The sequence below is a fragment of the Ambystoma mexicanum genome, chromosome 3q (assembly GCF_040938575.1).
Source record: "Ambystoma mexicanum isolate Mex_15411 chromosome 3q, UKY_AmexF1_1, whole genome shotgun sequence".
NCBI lineage: Eukaryota > Metazoa > Chordata > Amphibia > Caudata > Ambystomatidae > Ambystoma > Ambystoma mexicanum.
Window position 1 is genome coordinate 270642037 of NC_090926.1, and position 17146 is coordinate 270659182.

At 45.9% G+C, this 17146-nt stretch overlaps 1 protein-coding gene across 3 annotated transcripts in view; it reads left to right on the forward strand.

Moving 5' to 3' along the window:
• The window catches only part of ANKRD52 (ankyrin repeat domain 52), a 1656133-nt gene that overhangs the window by 133544 nt on the left and 1505443 nt on the right, over window positions 1-17146 (forward strand). For all 3 annotated transcript variants that reach the window (XM_069653745.1, XM_069653746.1, XM_069653747.1), the window contains exon 2: window positions 16468-16551. In XM_069653745.1, the coding sequence (XP_069509846.1) occupies window positions 16468-16551 (84 nt within the window). The remainder of the gene's footprint in view (window positions 1-16467; window positions 16552-17146) is intronic.

The window sequence follows — 17146 nt, forward strand, 5'->3', positions numbered from 1 at the left end:
TTTTGTCTACCACTGTCGCCGGCCGCCCTCGCCAACTGGAGCCGCTGTGCTCCCGTTGCCTAAGAACTTCGTTGATCCAGCGACGCTCTCGTCCGCATTGTCGTCGCTGTAGCCTGCCGGAGAAGGCCTGACCCTCGACGCGCCGAGGATCTTCCACCGGTGGGTTGCCCGCCACCGAAAGACCACACACGCCGACGACTCGACGCCCTTGCTGGGCCACAGTTCAACTCTTTGCGGTCCAGAACTATTGACATCGAGGTGCCCCGCACGCCTCTTCCTTGCAGGACGCTTATGCTTCCCCGTCGACGAGCACAGCTAGGAACGACGCGGCCACTTCACCGTTGTAGCTCGACTTGTTCTCCATCGGACGTTTGACCCGTGACTCCTGCCTTAAAGGGAGGGCACTCAAGAAGGGTTGTCGATTTCCCCGGCGAGGAACGCTACAACGCCAAGGTACTTTGGGGTTGCAGAACTATTGGAAAGTCTAGTGGGAACAATATATGGACTGGGCTTGTATCTTTCTTCTACAGGTTGCCCATGTGGGGGGGGATCGCCACACAGAACTGTGTTTAACGGTAGTTATCAGTATTCTGCCAATTGCTCAACCATCTTGCTTTCCTTCCTCTCTACTGCTGGTTTCCTCTTTATTTTGATCTGTGTGTCATTCTGACCGTATGCACTTTAATAAGATCTAATAACGTTAGTGGTATCACTTTAGAATTGTACATATCTACCATTGTGGATTTTCGGAGTACAAAGTGAAGTTATCGTGATTGTGTATATGACTTTGAATATTAATTATATAAAGACTGTGTTTTAACCGATAGTGTGTGGACATTCCTTCGTGGGTGCTCGGGGACTACACTGTACTTAAGAATCAGCTTGCATCACCTCCTGAGAAGCTAGGCCTTGATTGCTCGGCCACATCTACCAATACTAGAGAATCCTGGCAGGGGTCTCTGGTTCTCTCCTCTACCATATAGAGAGTGGAGGTACAGACCCCCCCCCCCCTTTCCGGTCTTTACAGCAACCCCGAGACCTGTATGCTCAGTATTCATTGCTCTGCAATTGTCTGTGTCCACCACCCATTTGGAAACTTTGGTTACATCCCTTGCCTCCTAATGCATGGCAATGTTCCTCTTGGCCGCTATCCATGCATTCGCAATGAATAGCTTCTCGTATCAAGAATAAGCCGTCTCCCCACCATATACTGTGGCGTGCTGGAGGAAGGAGTCGGACAAAGGGGTGGCGTGGTATAAACGCTTCTTTACTAAACAAGCAAAAAGGCATAACTCTCTCTTTTCTAAAGGGCATTCCCCACCTGATTAAGGAGAAATTGGGTGCTTGTCGTCAGGGTGGTTATCCAAATGAAAAGGCCCTGTCCTCTGCCCAAAACTACCTTGCGCTAGCCCTACCACTATATACACAACATAAAGAACACCAGGATAATGACTCCCTTCTCCTGGTTCCCTGATATCCACCTTGGGGTTTGTGTTTAAAAGTCTTAATTAAGAGTTCATGTTGCACAACGATACTGAATACCAAGCTACAGAATACTTGGAGGATGGCTTCCTCCTCCTGGTCCAATTGTCAAGTGTCTAGTATCTTAATCAATTTATTAGGCCTTGTGCCTCTCTACAGGCTTTTGTTCTGGCTTCTGAGTTAGCAAACTGTGTAATATAACCAGGAGAGTGCCCCCTCTCCTGGTTCAATGGAATGCCTGGTAACCACTCTTATTAATCCTTGAGCTTCTCTCCGGGCTTCTCACAAATCCTCCTACTTTATGTGGTTCAATGACACTTTGAAAAACTTTGTAACAGGTACTGGGAAAAGGGAGATCACTCCTGAGGTTTACTTCATGTTGGCTGACTTTCACATTCCATGAGACGAGGGAGATTATTCCTGAGGCTTCGGTTAACTTTCCCGCAATTACAGAGTTGAGGGAAGATTACTCCAGAGACTTTGGTTATCTTTACCACAATTACTGAGACGATTGAGATCACTCCCTATCATTGGATCAGCTTTGCAAGAATTACTGAGACGAGGGAGATGACTCATGAAGCACTAATCACTGACTATGCCACTCTTGGCACTTCTCCATCAACCACTCTGATGAGCGAGATCCCTCCTGATAGTTTGATCAGCTTTAGAACAATTACTAAGACAAGGGAGATCCCTCTTAATAGTTTTTAAAAAATCTTTTTTTTTTTTTTTTAATTTAACCCGAAAGGTTTTTAAAAGATTTTGTATTGCGTTATCTTGTCTATCAGGTTCCTAGTCTGTTTGACTAATTTTCTTTGTCTAACGTTGAGAGAATTTCATCCAAAATGTTTGCTTTGGCCGTAACCCAAGTTGTTCGTCCACCCCCAATTAACTTCGACCACCAGATCTCATCGAAAATGTGAGCTGTAGCTAGAACAGGCTTCAGATACGGTTTTCTGATAGATTCGACTCCTGGACATGATAGCAAAAGATGTCTCGTTGTTTCGACTACAGCTGGATCTTGACAGAATCTGCATTTATTTGAGAGTGTCATGCCACGAATCTTCAAAATTTCGTTGGTGTGCAATAGGTTAAGGCGAGCTCTTAAAGTGCTCCTCATCTTCCGTTTAGGATATTTTTCCACAAATGGTTGAAGCACATGGAGTTTGTGGTTTATGTGAGGCAGATGTGGGACCAGTTTGTAAGATACAGCCTGGTCCAAGGTGGTAATCCAATCAAGTTCATTTCGTCTTTTGTGGATTTTTATAGGGTTCTCCATTAGCTCTTTTTTGGAGCATTGAATTAATTCCAGTTTATACCATTGATTTAGGACCGTGCATCGATCTCCCTCTACCTCCTTGTTTATGGCTTCTAATAACTCCAGGCGGTTTTCCTACAGTAGCTTCCTAAATAGCATCATGGTGTTTCTTTCCACTATCGATAGAAGTGTGAGCTGGCTCAGTTCTCGTCTTAAGACCATCGGCCTGGAGCTGGATAAGTTCAGAACTTCCCTCCAGTAGTAGCTTTCCAGTTTAAGCCAGGTTTTTTTAGGTAGCCCTGGCATAGCTTCAGCACCATAGACAAGTGTGGGAACAACCTTAGCTTTGTAATAATCAACGATGGGTGTCAGAGAAAAGTGACAATTTCCTATCTATCGCTTTTTCCTGAGAGGTTAGGCTCTTTGTTTTCGCCAGCAGATGTTTTTGCATTGCATTTTCATGTTGCGAGTTGTCAACCATAATGCCTAAGTAATTGAATTTGGCGACCTTCTCAATGCGTTCTCCCTCCATGAACCATGCAAAAGTATCGCTTTTTTCTCTCCCCTGTCCAAAGAATAGAATTTTGGTTTTTGGCTCGTTTATTTTGAGGCAGTTTTCTGAAATGTATTCGGCAAAGTTGGTAAGCTGTCTCTGTAGCCCTATAGCTGTTTGGTCGACAAGGATATTGTCCGCATACAGAATTCTCGAGATTTTTGTATTTCCAAGTTGAGGCGGGAAGGCTCTGTTTCCTTGTAGTCGCCTATGAAGCTCAGGAAAAGCGCAGGAGCCAGTGGGCAGCCTTGCATGACCCCCCGGTTTGTCGTAATCTCTTCAGATGAGGACTCTTGGTGGTCAAGCCCCACTTGGATTCTAGTATCCGTATGGAGTGCTATGAAAGGCTGTAATATCGCCGCTGGACAGTTCCAAGAACTTAGCTTCACCCATAGTCTTGTTCTGTCAACATGGTCAAACGCTTGCCTTAGGTCGATGAAAGTCATGTAGGTTTGAGGTCCCCCCGCTAGGGGCTTACTTTTTAAGATACTCAGTGTTAAGATGTTGATGGTTGTCCCCACGTTCTTTTTAAAGCTGGATTGAAACGGGTCATTACAGGAAGCCCCACTTGCCCACCTTTTAAAGTGGCAAAGGAGCAATGATCCATAAACTTTGGCAATCACATTTAAGAGCGCAATGGGCCGAAAGTTTTTTGGGTCGTCTCTTTCCTCTCCTGTAGATAGGCACCACTACTGCGTTGGTCCAGGAATCAGGTAATACCTTTGCTGTCGTTACTCTTTGGAACACTTCGCTAATGAACCTTGCACAAGCCTCAGGATGCTCTTTCAGGTGTATGTTTGTCAGGCCGTCCGGGCCAGGAGCCCTTCAGTTTTTCAGTTTTTTCAAGATTTCTACAATGTCTTCATAATCGTGGAGCTCAACCCAGGGCGATATACTTAGGTCCTGTATAGTGGTGGGCAATGCAGAGGAATCGTGGAAGAGGTTTTTGAAGTGCGAGATCCAGGTGTCTTCACCAATGCCATTAGAGAGTCGGTAGTGGTTTGTTCAGTCGAGTTGATCAGGGCCCAAAATTCGCGGGGGTTTTTACCACACACAAGTCTCAACATTTCCTCCGAGTCTCTTTGTTACAGGGAGTGGCGGTGTTGTTTTAGCCACGACTTTAATTCCTCGTCTCGAGGATCAGTGCTCGTTTGTTTACAGCAGAACTGTCTCTCACAAATGTTCTCTTTACTTTTCTGAGTAGGCGTCTTCTGGTAACCAAAGTTTGATCATAATTGTGAACTGGTTTGTTATGTGTTACACCTTTCAATCTTGGTTTTTTAAAGATGTTGAGCAGTGCGCCATAGTCAGGTAGGATGTGGGCATCTTCCAGTGACCCTAGCTGGGCGGATTTATTTGTCAAAGAGATGATGTTATTTAGGCTCAATGATAACGGGTTACCTTTCGAGTTATCTTCCACCTTTGAAGTGAACGTTGTTTTTTCAGATGAAGTGGCTGGCCATGTAATGCATAGTAAGTTGTAGTCACTTGCCTTGGTTTTAACAATGTAGAAGGACGCAATGATCGACAGCAGGGCAGATGAAACATAGATATAATCTATAGTGGCCGACGTGGTGCGTCCTTCCCATGTTGGGATGAGTTTTGTATTGGCGAATGTAGTATCCAGGTTGACAAGATCTTTGGAGTTCGTCAGCAAAGTCCGTTTTTTGCCAAGCCTTTCAGCCTCCGTTCCAGAAGGCTCTGCAGATTTCTTTGTGCAGACTGCGTTCAGGTCTCCACAGACATACAGGTGAGGTTCCGAGTGATCGATGTAGGCATTGTCGATTTTCTTTTTCCATCATGTCCAGGAAGTCTTGAGTTGAAATGGCATCTGGATTCCAATGGACATTTATAATTATCGCTGATATAGACACGATTTGATTCAAAATTTCGTTACAGTAATTCTATTTCACTTGGATTTGTTAACATAAAGAGAGACACTGTCAGGATTTTGATCAGTTTCATCCCCTTCCCAATTCTGATCGCAGCTAGCAGACCTGAAGATTGTCTCCCTTTTGGCCCTTTTTTGGCGGGGCAAAAGCTATTTTGAACCCGTCCAGGACAGGCTTGGTTGCCACCCATGTTTCCTGAAGACACAAGTTGTCAAAGGACGCAAGGTTTACGTCTCCCGGCACTGTAAGATGTACAAACCCTTGTGTTTTCCAAGAGCCCAGCTTAATAGCAAAATTAGTTGGGGAACCTGCAGTTTCTTCTGCGGGTTTCTGGACGGGCTTGGATTGCTATTTTTTTTTTTTAAGAGCCAAGGTTTTCGGAAGCCAAGCCCAAAGGTTTTGTAAGGGATTGAGTTTTTCCTTGTCCATGTTTTGTTTTTGGTCTTTTGTGACGTTCTGCGTGCAAGTTCTTTTAGTAGATGTTAAAGGGCCACAAGGAGTTATTTCGTTTTTCTTATCCACCTCCTCTTATCGTTCTTTGTTTTTCCGAGGTGGAGGGTAATCTTTCTGATTTTCTTGTTGGAGCTGAGTAACTTCTCGCCATATATGGGGAACCTGCGGTCTCCGTCAGTGGTGCTATAGGTTTTGCATTGTGACGCTGCTCAGAAAAATTGTTCCGAGTATCGTCCTGTGGAGATCTGGTAGGCTTGGTATTTTCTTTAGTTTTCCCTGAACTTGTCTTCAGAGGTTCCTCATACTGTTCGTATCTGTCGTTATCAAGTTCTCTTAAATGGTATCCTAATTTTAACAGATGGTTCAAACAGACCGGGAGGTGATGTATAGGGAAGTGGTAGCCAGACGTCCTTCGTGAATTGGCTCTACTATTTGCAGGTCGCTAGATTCTACAGATCTAAGTTCGGGAATTCTATGTAGCAATTCCATCACAGTTCTTCTGTTAAGGATAACCTATTCTTGGCTGTTGTATATTTGTTCCAGTTTGAATGCAGGGTTTCCTCTCTTTAAGTGGGATCTGGATTTAGATGAGACGCTACTTCCTCTTGTTCCCTTTTCAAACCTAGTCGATCCTTTGTTCTCTCTACCATCTTCTTTACAAGAGACTTTTTTCTGCCGTTCACGAGCCTGCTCCAGTTTCTCTTTAATGTTATTTGGTTTCCTCCGTGAGCTACAATTAAGGGATTTTGTTGCTTTGGATTGGTAATGCATTTGCGAGCCTTCACTGGGTTTGTTATTTTCCTTCAGGAGCAACTGATCTGTACCCCATTTAGCGATTCGGGCTATCTTCTTGCAACGATCCTCCAGTGACAAGAAGAGGGGTTCGTCTCCTATATCAGTTGCGTCTGCATCTGGTTTGGGTTCAAGCTTTTGCTCGTCCTGCTTCACTTTAGGCGATATCTCGTCAGTGGTAGCCGGAGGAGTTTCCTCACATTGTTGGCTCCGGTTTTCTAGGGCTTCCTCCATCAGGAGGTCTTCGGTGGATTTAGAAGTATTTGAAGAACTAGATGTCTCCATTAAATCAATGTAGATGGGTGTCGAGCCTTTCTCTATAAGATTGGGGGTTGAGCTGCTTGAGTTTGTGGCTACCGTTGGTCCCCCATTTCGATCCATCTTCCTGCCAACTTTGGTAGCCACTCTATTTTCCGGGACTGGTAAACAGAGGACCAGTTGTTTCTTGATACTGGGTGTGAGCGTGTTGATTGATCTGCGGTCTATAAAGATAGGAAAGTCTGTTTGTCACTGGCTCCTTGCCCTTCCCAGGATGTTCTCAGGGTCAATCAGGAGTACTGAGTCGTTATTTTCACATACACAGTTATTGAGGTTCTCCCCCATCCCCCATGCAGAGTGCGGCCGCTGCCCTTCACTTCTGTGTTACTCGAGGGTATGCTGATGGTCTTAGACATTTTGACAACAGGTTGTGAGGCAGAGCCTGGCTTGTTTGTAGGCTTTTCTGGTCCAACAGTTGGTCTAGAGGCTGGTTGGTTAAGTTTAGACTCCATGCTCAGAGTTTGACACCCCACCTCGTTAGTGGCGGTTGGAAGTACAGATGATGGTTCGTCTGTGAACGTCGACCGATGTAAACTGCGGTGATCTCTTGATTTTTCTTTTTCTACAGCTCCAATGTAGCCCTCCAAGTAAAGCAACTTGGAGTGCATCATTGCCAATATAGTACTGTGGTCTTTTAATGTGTCGTTTATGGCCTCATACAATTTTGTAAAGGGCGCCAAGGCAACAGTAACTGCTGACATAACTGTCAGAATGTCAAGTTTTTTTTTGGGTTGATTCTACAGTGGTAGATTCAGAGAGGTCACTTTGTCTTCTATCCTTAAGTGGAGTAGATGCCGTTGGTATACGTATATCTTTTTTTGCTGGTCTTAGACAAGCTGGGGTAATGGCCAAGGCAGCAGCTTTTTCCTTTTCTTTAGGTTCCTTGGTGATTTCATCTTCCACATGTTGCTCCTTTTGCTTTTTATCCATAACAGGATGTGGAATTTCCAGACTGGAAGACCTGTTCGAGTCGACTAATGGTGTTATCAGGGTTGCGCCTGAAATTTGTTTCTGTATTCCTTGGAGTTAGTTGTAATCCATCCGTCACTTCAGATGGACTAACAGAGTCCTTTTGTAGTAGGGCTTTTTGGCCCTCCGAGGTGGGGAAGGTACTTCCCATTGTTTCATTGTTTTTTCCCACCAAGGGAACCTCAGAACGGAATACTACTTTCAACATCTCACTGTCACTTATTTCACAGATGTTTTCTATTTCCTTTTGCAACGCTTCCCAAAGAGAGATCTCAAGGTTTGTGATGAGGAAATGTTGTTTTCTGTTCGTTTTTTGTTTTCTGTAGGTTTCAAAATTCGCCTTATTGTGCGTTTGTCTTGCTGTTTTTTTGCAATGTTGGGATCGTCGCCTTTGTTTCTTATCATCCTGCTAGGGTGGGCGAATTGTCTGCCAGACTGAGCTGGGCACGTTTTTTTATTTTTTAAGGTTATTTTTGATTTTTTAGGGCATGGCCCTTCCTCTATATTTGCAGTGGGCACTCTTATTGGGGAGGAATCTGGAAGGTGTCGCAGGTCATCCACATTCGCCTCGTCCTTACTTGGGTCTGGATCGATGTTCGTAGTTGGTGTCATATCCTTGAATCGACGCCGTCCGCCCCCCGACGGGTGGTGAGGAGACCGCGGCTGGCGGGGAGGCGCCGGGGAACCGCTGCAGAACACGTGAGGCGATGCAGGACTATCTCGTCCTGCCACAGGAGAGTCGAGGTTCATCACGACCATGTTTGGGCGGGCGGACGGTTTAGAGGATCTGTCTTTGAACCGCTCGTCCTCTGAGTCAAGGCTGGGTGGCGTATACGGGGTTCCCAGAGCTGCTGTAGGGTCATAACGAGCCTTAACGAAAGTCAGTCCCTGGGTCTTGCTGATCTTCGGACAGGCACCCCCACAGTTCGCGGGAGCTGCTGTTGCGTGGTCTTAGACCGGCGGCTTCCCTGGACCCATAAGTTCTCTGCTGGTAGAATCGACCGTCATTAAGTGAAAGGAGTCCACCTTTTGGATGCCGGGGACTGTTTCTTATTGACATCCGCTCGTGTACGTGAACGCAAGCTCCTCTGATGAGGGCCTTCGTCTTGGCCCGCTGGGCTGAGCAGAGCAGCGTCCTCGGCGTCCATGGCTGCCATACACTGCCTAAGACTGTTACTCTGCCGCTACACAGCGGCCGCTCTGCGGTTGAATGGCAGTTTTGATTGTCTTCAGTGTTTTTTGCCAGAGACCAGACTGTGTCTGGAACAGGAATCCGAGAGTAACTTGCAGTCCCTTGCCTAAGACTGCTACTCTGCCGCTACTCCTAGTTTTTGTTATGCTCCCCCAAGCCCCTACCGCGTCTATCATGGTTCCTATTACCTTTTTCTTCCTGGCCCACGTCTCCTGTTTTTCCTGGGAAGTTGGGGCTGCTCTTATGTGCTTGTCTCTGCTCTTTTCTTGCTTCTCCCTACCCCGCTTCAGTTCTGAAGAGCCTCCAGTTCAGCCGTTTCAGCATTAAGGGACCTGCCGGGCCACCTCGCTGAGGTCACACCACCGTTCATCGGATTAGCACTTTGGCATTGGGCGTGCCTCTTTCTAGCTTCCAGTCACATCCTCTCGACTGAGGACTGGTTTCTCCATCTTGTGTCTTTAGTTGGTGGGTTTGAACTTCATGGGCAGGTGTGTCTTCATGCTGGCTTCTCTCTGGTTTCCCTGGTTCCCTTTCAGGCAATCCTTTGTCTGTGTTTATGGTCGGTAGCTGGGTCCTCCCCAGTGCAGTCCCCTGTCAGTAGTGATAATGCACTCTTCAGGCCTCCTCGGGGCCACCTTCTCAGTACTTTGGAAGTTGCATGAAGTGTCTAACTCTGTAATCTTCGTCACAGTTTTTCCATAAGACACTGAATTAGGTTTTATAGGAAGAAAAGGAGGAGTGTGACAATAACAGAGTGGTACTGCCACAGGTTTTTATTATAGGTCTTAGGGATTTTGGTGACTCAAAGGTAAAGAGGGTTAGGGAGTTCCACCATGAAACGGGAATCACCATCCCTATGAGGGAAGCCACTCCCTGTGAGGTCCTCTTGCTTTTTACCACCCTAGGGGGATTTATCGGGTAGTGGCCTCACCTCCATAGTCTTCCTGGGAAGAGCTCCCCATTGGGAGACGTGACATGATTCCACAATTCGTTAGAATACCCAGCAACAACGCTGGTACTGGTTCGGACACCATCATAGAGATTTATTTTGTAACCCTGCTCCAGAACCTCTGAATCTTCAAACACTCTCATATGGTCTGTTAAAATGTTCACATACAAATGTGGCACGGTTCCACCGAAACATTTCACTGGTGTAGTATATTCTATATACAATTTCACCTGGATGAGTCTTAAAAGGGATGGGATCACCGTCTCCCTGGGTGCCAATGTGGCCTCTTGCCAGTCCTCTGACACAATGGCACCTTTTACAGCCCAATATAAGGAGCGAATAGAGTATAGAACTACCCCTCCCAATTAAACTGGTACACAATAGTATCAATCTTGAACATCACCATACGAACGCAGACCTACTATTATATAACTGACCTAAACATGTTCTCCAGGTAAGAACACACCCCTACTAACGCCACACTGTTTGTATTTATTAAATTTTGTATAGCGCTTTAAGCCAAAGCACTTTCCATTAAACAGGAATACATAAGAAGCAAAAAGTACAAGTCATGAGTCAAGTAATCAAGAACAGTAATTAGAACAATTTGCCACGGTCATAGAATAAAAAAACATGAGTGGGAGTAAACAGTTGAGGGAACTGGTAGAGAACAGTCAGAAGGGAGATTGAAGTAGGTGGGATTTTAAGGAGGTGTGGAAAGAAGAGTAAGAGGTGATGGAGCGGATGGGGAGAGGGAGAGAATTCCAGTGGATTGGGGCAAGGGGTTGGAAGTACAGGGCCTAGAAAGAGTTCTAAGTGTTCCTATGTATCAATGTATTTTGTATTTGTTTTTTCAAATTACACCTATGAGAAATTGTTTAATAAATCTTACGTTTTTTTTAACCCAGAAGGGTGAGCGTTGCATAGTGCAGTATTTATTCAAAAATCTGCATTTTTTTGAGCGGCACCACAAGGCCTGCACACAAGAGGGAGGGGTTGCTGTATACTCTATTCTCTGCTTGTTTTGTTCAATACCCCACTTGAGTATCAGCGCCCCTATAACAAAAATTTGTGGTGACCCTTGTTTTTCAAACCTTTTATAGCCCTCACATTTTTCCACGAGTTTAGTCAAGGGGTGCGCAGTGAAACTACAGCAACGCTATAAGGTGGAGACAGCATGCTTGCCCAACAGGTGGTTATATAATCTGGCTTCCACTGGGGACTTCTCAGGGCAATCATACTTCCTGTGGAACTGTGACCACATAGCATGTCTGAGTTGGGTATATCGATAAGCGTCTGGTTTCATCAACTCTGTAACTTTTTGCATCTCCGTAAAGGACCGTAGGTGCCCATCTAAAAGCACATTTCCCAGCACCTGTATATTTTTACCAAACCAAAGGGGTGCAAAACCCAGTTTACCCAGTTCCGGCAGATCTATATTACAGTATCAGGGCTTGCATAGTCACTACTCCAGGCCTGTCTATTTCTCTAATTGTTCTTTCCCCATCTCGAACCACCTGCTGCGAAATTAAGGGCAGACTGGCTCCTTTGCCACATCTCTCCACTCCTCCCCATGAAGTGTCTGCAGAGGTTTCCATTAGTACTATGCCGGCCTGCGCCGATTGGATGTCTGGGCGGAATGAGTCCCCTTGCAGCCATTTGTTCACGACCGCAAGCAGTAGTGACCGGAGGAGAACTGACCAGAATTTGGTGTCTGCAATAAATCTGTCAGCTATGGGTGTCAAATTATGTGTGAGAAAGATGCATCGGTCTTGGCAACTATGTATGACCGCAACCTTTTTATCACAGCTGTCCCGGATAGATTTGGTGCCCCCTTGTACTTGGAAGAGGATAGGCTTATCCCAGTTGATCTCAAGGCCACTGTGCCCACATTTTCCAGTGGGCTGCCACTGTAAAAGGCTGGCCCAAAACCCATGCTCGCTAGCAAGGCACAAATAAATTACACTGAGTCAAACAATTTGCCAACGGTTCCGGGATATGTTCAGCCATCTCGCGAGCCACTTGAAGCCTGCGGTTATTCATTCAGGCTGCTATGTCCACTTCTAGAACAAACCGTTCTAGTTGTGATGAATCAGCACCGGTAAGACCGTATTTGGCCTTTTAGCCAGGATTCTTGGCAGTACTTTACTCTCCATATTGAGGAGCGAGATGGGCCGATAAGAAGAGCATTTATCTGGCGGCTTGTCTTTCTTTGGTATCACTGACTGTTGCTTGCCTTAGGTCGGGGCCAGTATTCTGAAACATAGATGGCATCGGCCCCAAAATGTTGTCGCACAGCCTTTTCCACAGCTCTGTCGGGATACCATTGGGTCCTGGTGTTTTACACGACTGAAGCGATGATATTGCGACCACCACTTCCAGCTGTGAGACCTCAGCCTCCAGTGCCGCCTTCTGCACATCTGTGATGTGGGGAGAGTAATGTCCTCGAACATTTCCGAATATGCTGAGGCACTCTGTGTCTCGGGGATCGTGTATAAACACGTATAGCGAATGCCTCACACACATCCTCAGACCTCCTGGCCACATCACCATCTGACTTTGTTATCTTGCATACATGCCTAATTGGCGCATTGGGCCGCTCCACCCACTCCAGTCTCATACACACTGGTTCGGGAAGCCAAATAGGCCTGTCTGGCAGTATCTGTTGCAAGGGTGCAGTAGAATTCTCTGGCCTGAAGCAGCTTTCGCTACTTGGTCTTGGACCAGTCCACCAGGAATTGTTCTAATTGTAATATTGGTAACTCCACCTCCGACACCCTAGCCATCCTCTTTTCCCCTAGCGGCGAACACAGAGATTACTTCCCCTCGAATAACTGCCTTGTTGCCCTGTCGTAGCGTCCCAGGACTCATCAAGGCTGCTTTTCGGTCAAAAAGCGCCAATGTTTTTTTCATGTGCCTACCAACCACCCTGGGAAAGCCCAGGAAATATGCATTCAGTCTCCATGAGGGACGGCAAGGTTTACCCTCCGAACCCATAGTCCCCAACACCAGGGAGTGGTCTCTGATGCCTCTGGGCAGCAGCTCAGTGTCACTAACCAGATGCACCTTGTTTCTGCGGATGCGCCACACATCTACCAGGCACAATGCAAACGCAAAGTCGTGGTGCTTCAAGCGCCTGCGGACACCACCCTGGTTTTCAGGAACCTGTCCCAGTCATAATCGGTTGCTTTCTTAAAGTCGTCGCCCACAAGCCAATGATCTGATGTTTCACGGATAGTCCCTGTAGCTCATGTATGATCTCAATCTTCAGTGCCGGTGAAGCATACACACTAAGAATCCCAGGGTTGTCTCCCAGAGTGTCCTGGTTATCAAGATGTACCCTTCCACCCCCCCAGTGTGTCGGACCACCATCTAGATCATTAAAGGAATGTGTTTCCAGATGAGCACCATAACCCTCTAGAGCCCCTTGTGAATGTTGCGTATGCCTAAATTGGGTAGTTGAAGCGTTTAAAGGACCCATATTCCATACCCAGGAGTTGTTTCTTGAAGGAATACAACGGTGGGCTTATACGTGTTCAACATGTGGAACGTTGCCCCCCTCTTGATTTTATCACAAAGGCTGTTAACATTCCACAACATACAATGTACCTTCTGAACCTGGGCGTCCTACATTCCACCAATTTAGGAGAGCATTAAAACCTTCAAATATGCATAGCAATTGCAGGTTCGGTCCAATGTAGAGCCCAATCCTTGACCAGTATACGTCCGTGCTGTGAAAAACATAGTGAACTACGATAACCTCCCTAACCTTAGCCCATCACCCCATACAACCTGTGAACATGGTGTATCCGTCGCCCAACATCAACTGTGAACTAGTGATAACTGTATGGCGGGAGTGAGACGAACCCCCATAGAGTTCCCTGGAGCATCTCCACTGCCCGCCCATATAAGGAACCATACTGTTCCCCCTACGCCAACCCCCACAACTCCAACTCATGGCGCGGAGGACTCATTACATGAGTAGGTGCACCTCACTGGTCCGAACCTCCATTTTCTCTACCCCTCCATGCTCTCTGTTGCAGCCCCCTATATTAGTGTGACCCTCTGGACCACCACTGCATCCACACTGCTGCGTAACTGGCCACCACTTGGGGTAAAGAGGACAGACCATTTCCTCTAGCAAATCACGGGAGACCGCCCGCAAGGCAGCGTCTGGCCCCACCAGGGCTGCCGGGGGTTGGGATAGGCAGTGTCGCATCATAACGACCTTACCCACTTTGCTGTATATGTCCCATTCCCTCAGCACTCAGGCCTTTTCAGGTGTGCCACTTCAAATCAGTCCCAAGCTACATGCGTACTGTATAAAAAAAGAAAATTGTCCATCAGCCAGCTCCTTGAGTTTAGCAGAGTAGAACATGTATTTGTAACCCTCCTCTTTAGTTTCCTTCGTACGGCATCAAAGTTCTGTGCTGCTTCGGTACCTTCTTGATTAAAGTAAGGGAAGATCATAATTTCGGCATTGCCCACTTGGTATGTAGAATTTCTCCTGTCATCTTGTAGGAAAGCTTTTCTGTTACGAATGTTAAAGAGTTTGGCCACTCGCTAGTGTACCTACCGGTGGTTTCTTGCAAGGCTCCCTATGGGCCCTTTCAACTAAAAACCATATTTATTTATAGGCCCCGTATTTTCAGGATGTTCAGAAAGAGCGCCTCCCGAAACAGTTCCATGCTTGGACTTGCATCTCCTTCCACTCGAGAATTCGGATGTTGTTCCTGCGGGAGCGGCCATCTGCATCCACTGCTCTTCCTTCCAAGTACCTTGTAGTCGATGTGAGGGCATTGATTCTGGCACGCAGTACCGCAACCTCGTCTTCCGTCTCGCTCAAGTGCTTTTCGACCTCAGTCACTCGCTCGCTGACTTTCTTAAGGTCCGCATGGACCGGGGCACCAACCTCAAACGTTTGCACCTTAGTTTCTAAAGAGGCTCGCAAATCTTGAATAGACTCCATTAATTTCTCCATCGTGATAACGCCGTCTGGCCCTGATGCTCCCCCGGGATCATTCATCTGTGGCGGGCCTCGCTTGGGACGTCCATCTTTCCCACCCATGCATTGCTCTAGCTTCTGTTGCTGTTGGCCCTTCACCATGGCAGCAACACGGTGGGTTGGGGTACCCTTTTAATCCGCCTCACCTCTCGTCTTCCGTTGCCTTTTCTGTATGAGGCTCGAGGAGGATCGGCAGCAGGCCAAAGGGTGCTCCACGCGGTGGCTTCCAACTCCGCGGCAGTGTGATTGCTGGAGCAGCGCAGCGGGCGCTGGCCGTGGTCGCACTCCATACCTGTTCTCCTTTGCCTACGGAGATCAGGGTTGGTTATAGCGGGCCGATGGACACACCATGCCATCTTCTAACATGCCGCCTCTGGCTGCTCGTCTGTGAGTTTTCCAGCCCTATGCCACCGATTAGAAGTTGGCAAGCGCCCCGAATTCCCCTTGGTGCGTGCGTGTTCACTTTTGCTGAAACTCCCAGGGGCCCTGAAGTGAGAGGGCAGGATTTTGTAGGATTTTTTGCTGGCCGGCTTAGGCTCCACTAAATAATATACTTTAATTGCAACTTAGTGGTTGAGGGCATGCTATACACTTTTAGATGGGTGATAAATACATTTGCATCCTCTGGAAACAATCTTTCATAGTAAGTTTTTTTCGTTGTGTGGCTTTCTAAATACAAATTGTGACCTCTTTGTTTAATTTTGACTACTGCCATCCTTACGTTTGAGTAGACATTGAAGTCCCTGCAATTTTTATATGCTTGGGACTTCCGTGGAAATGCAGACACGTTACTTGAATTGAAGGTTGGTTGCAGCATTCGAATTGTAAGCACACTTGTTAGCATCTTAGGACTCCATGTGGAGGAGCACCTGCTCTAAATAAATTAAGATTATTTTATACTTAATTTTAATGTGTTTATAGTGTAACATGTTTATTTTTTCGCGTTTCCTGGGCCCCTCCTTGTGTTGCTTGTGCCTATGCTTGTGAACATATTTTGTGTGCAACATTTTTTTTTTAAGAATATTATGTGCCTCAGCACTACTAGAATTATGAATCTGTATCAATGTACAATTTCTTTTCAGATGTATGCCTCTGTAGAAAAGGTGGCCGTTCCAGGCCTGCATTCCATGCATACTCATGTTTTGCTCAACACATGTTGAGGTAAAAAGGATCTTTCTATGAGAAAGAAAAGTCAGGTGTATTTTTTGTTTTAGTTTTTTTGCTTTTGTTTTTGTTCGATCTGTGGCCACCATCGGATAAGTTAATGGGACTAAGAAATGTAATGCTTTGTGCAAGCTCAGCATATTTTCAGTTAGTCCAATTAGAGATATCTAAACTTGGATTTTGGATTCCTCTAGTGAAATGCAAGGATGTAGCCCAGCTGAGCATATGCACAAGAGGCTGCTTGTTAAGTTTGGGGTTACTGAGAAAGTTTGTTTTGTGTTGGTACAAATGCAAGATTTGTTTTTCCATCCATAGGATAGTGTTTTGAGCTTCCCCTTAATTGAAGCTCCATGTTAGCATTTTCCTAGTGTGTATCAATGTAGATATATTCCGGAAGAATTGTTAGATCCTTTACCTCTTCCTTAATTGTCTCTCGGCAGCCTCCCCTGGTCCAAGCGATATTTAACCGAGATGTAGAAGAAGTGCAATTGTTACTGAATCAGAAAGAGAACATCAATGTTTTGGTAAGTGTATCAGTTTGATAATTCAGTCATGGACTAGCAACATGCCTGTTTGAACTAATGCAATTCAAGATTAGCAAAAGATTGCTTGTTTTAGCGGATATCCTGGTCCTGTGAGCCTACTTATTCACAGTGCAAACAGTGCTGTTTAGCAGAAAATAATACATGCCATCCATCAACTTGCTACTCAGTTGGCCTACAACGGAATATATAGGTAAAGATGGATGCAGCTGGATGTAATCTGTAAATCAACAACATTAAACTTTAGTTTCTAGAGGTAATCTGATTTTTCATCTCAAATGTTGTAGTTTCTCCTTCCATGTTCTGTGAGAGTAGAGAATTATTTTAGCAGCAAGTTAAATTTCAGACTGTTAGTGTGTAAGATGCAGCAGCGCATAGAAGGTGTTAAAATTGTGAGAACTCTCTTGATTTTATGCAGTTGGTTGCGTGACTAGTCTACACAAAGTAAATGATTGCCATTGTTTATTGGTGACCATAGAGTACCATGTTTAAAATGTGACACTCCAAATTCTGTGGTACAATTAGTACATACTAGAACATTTCTCCTGCTATTGATGATTCAAAAAGTGGGCATATA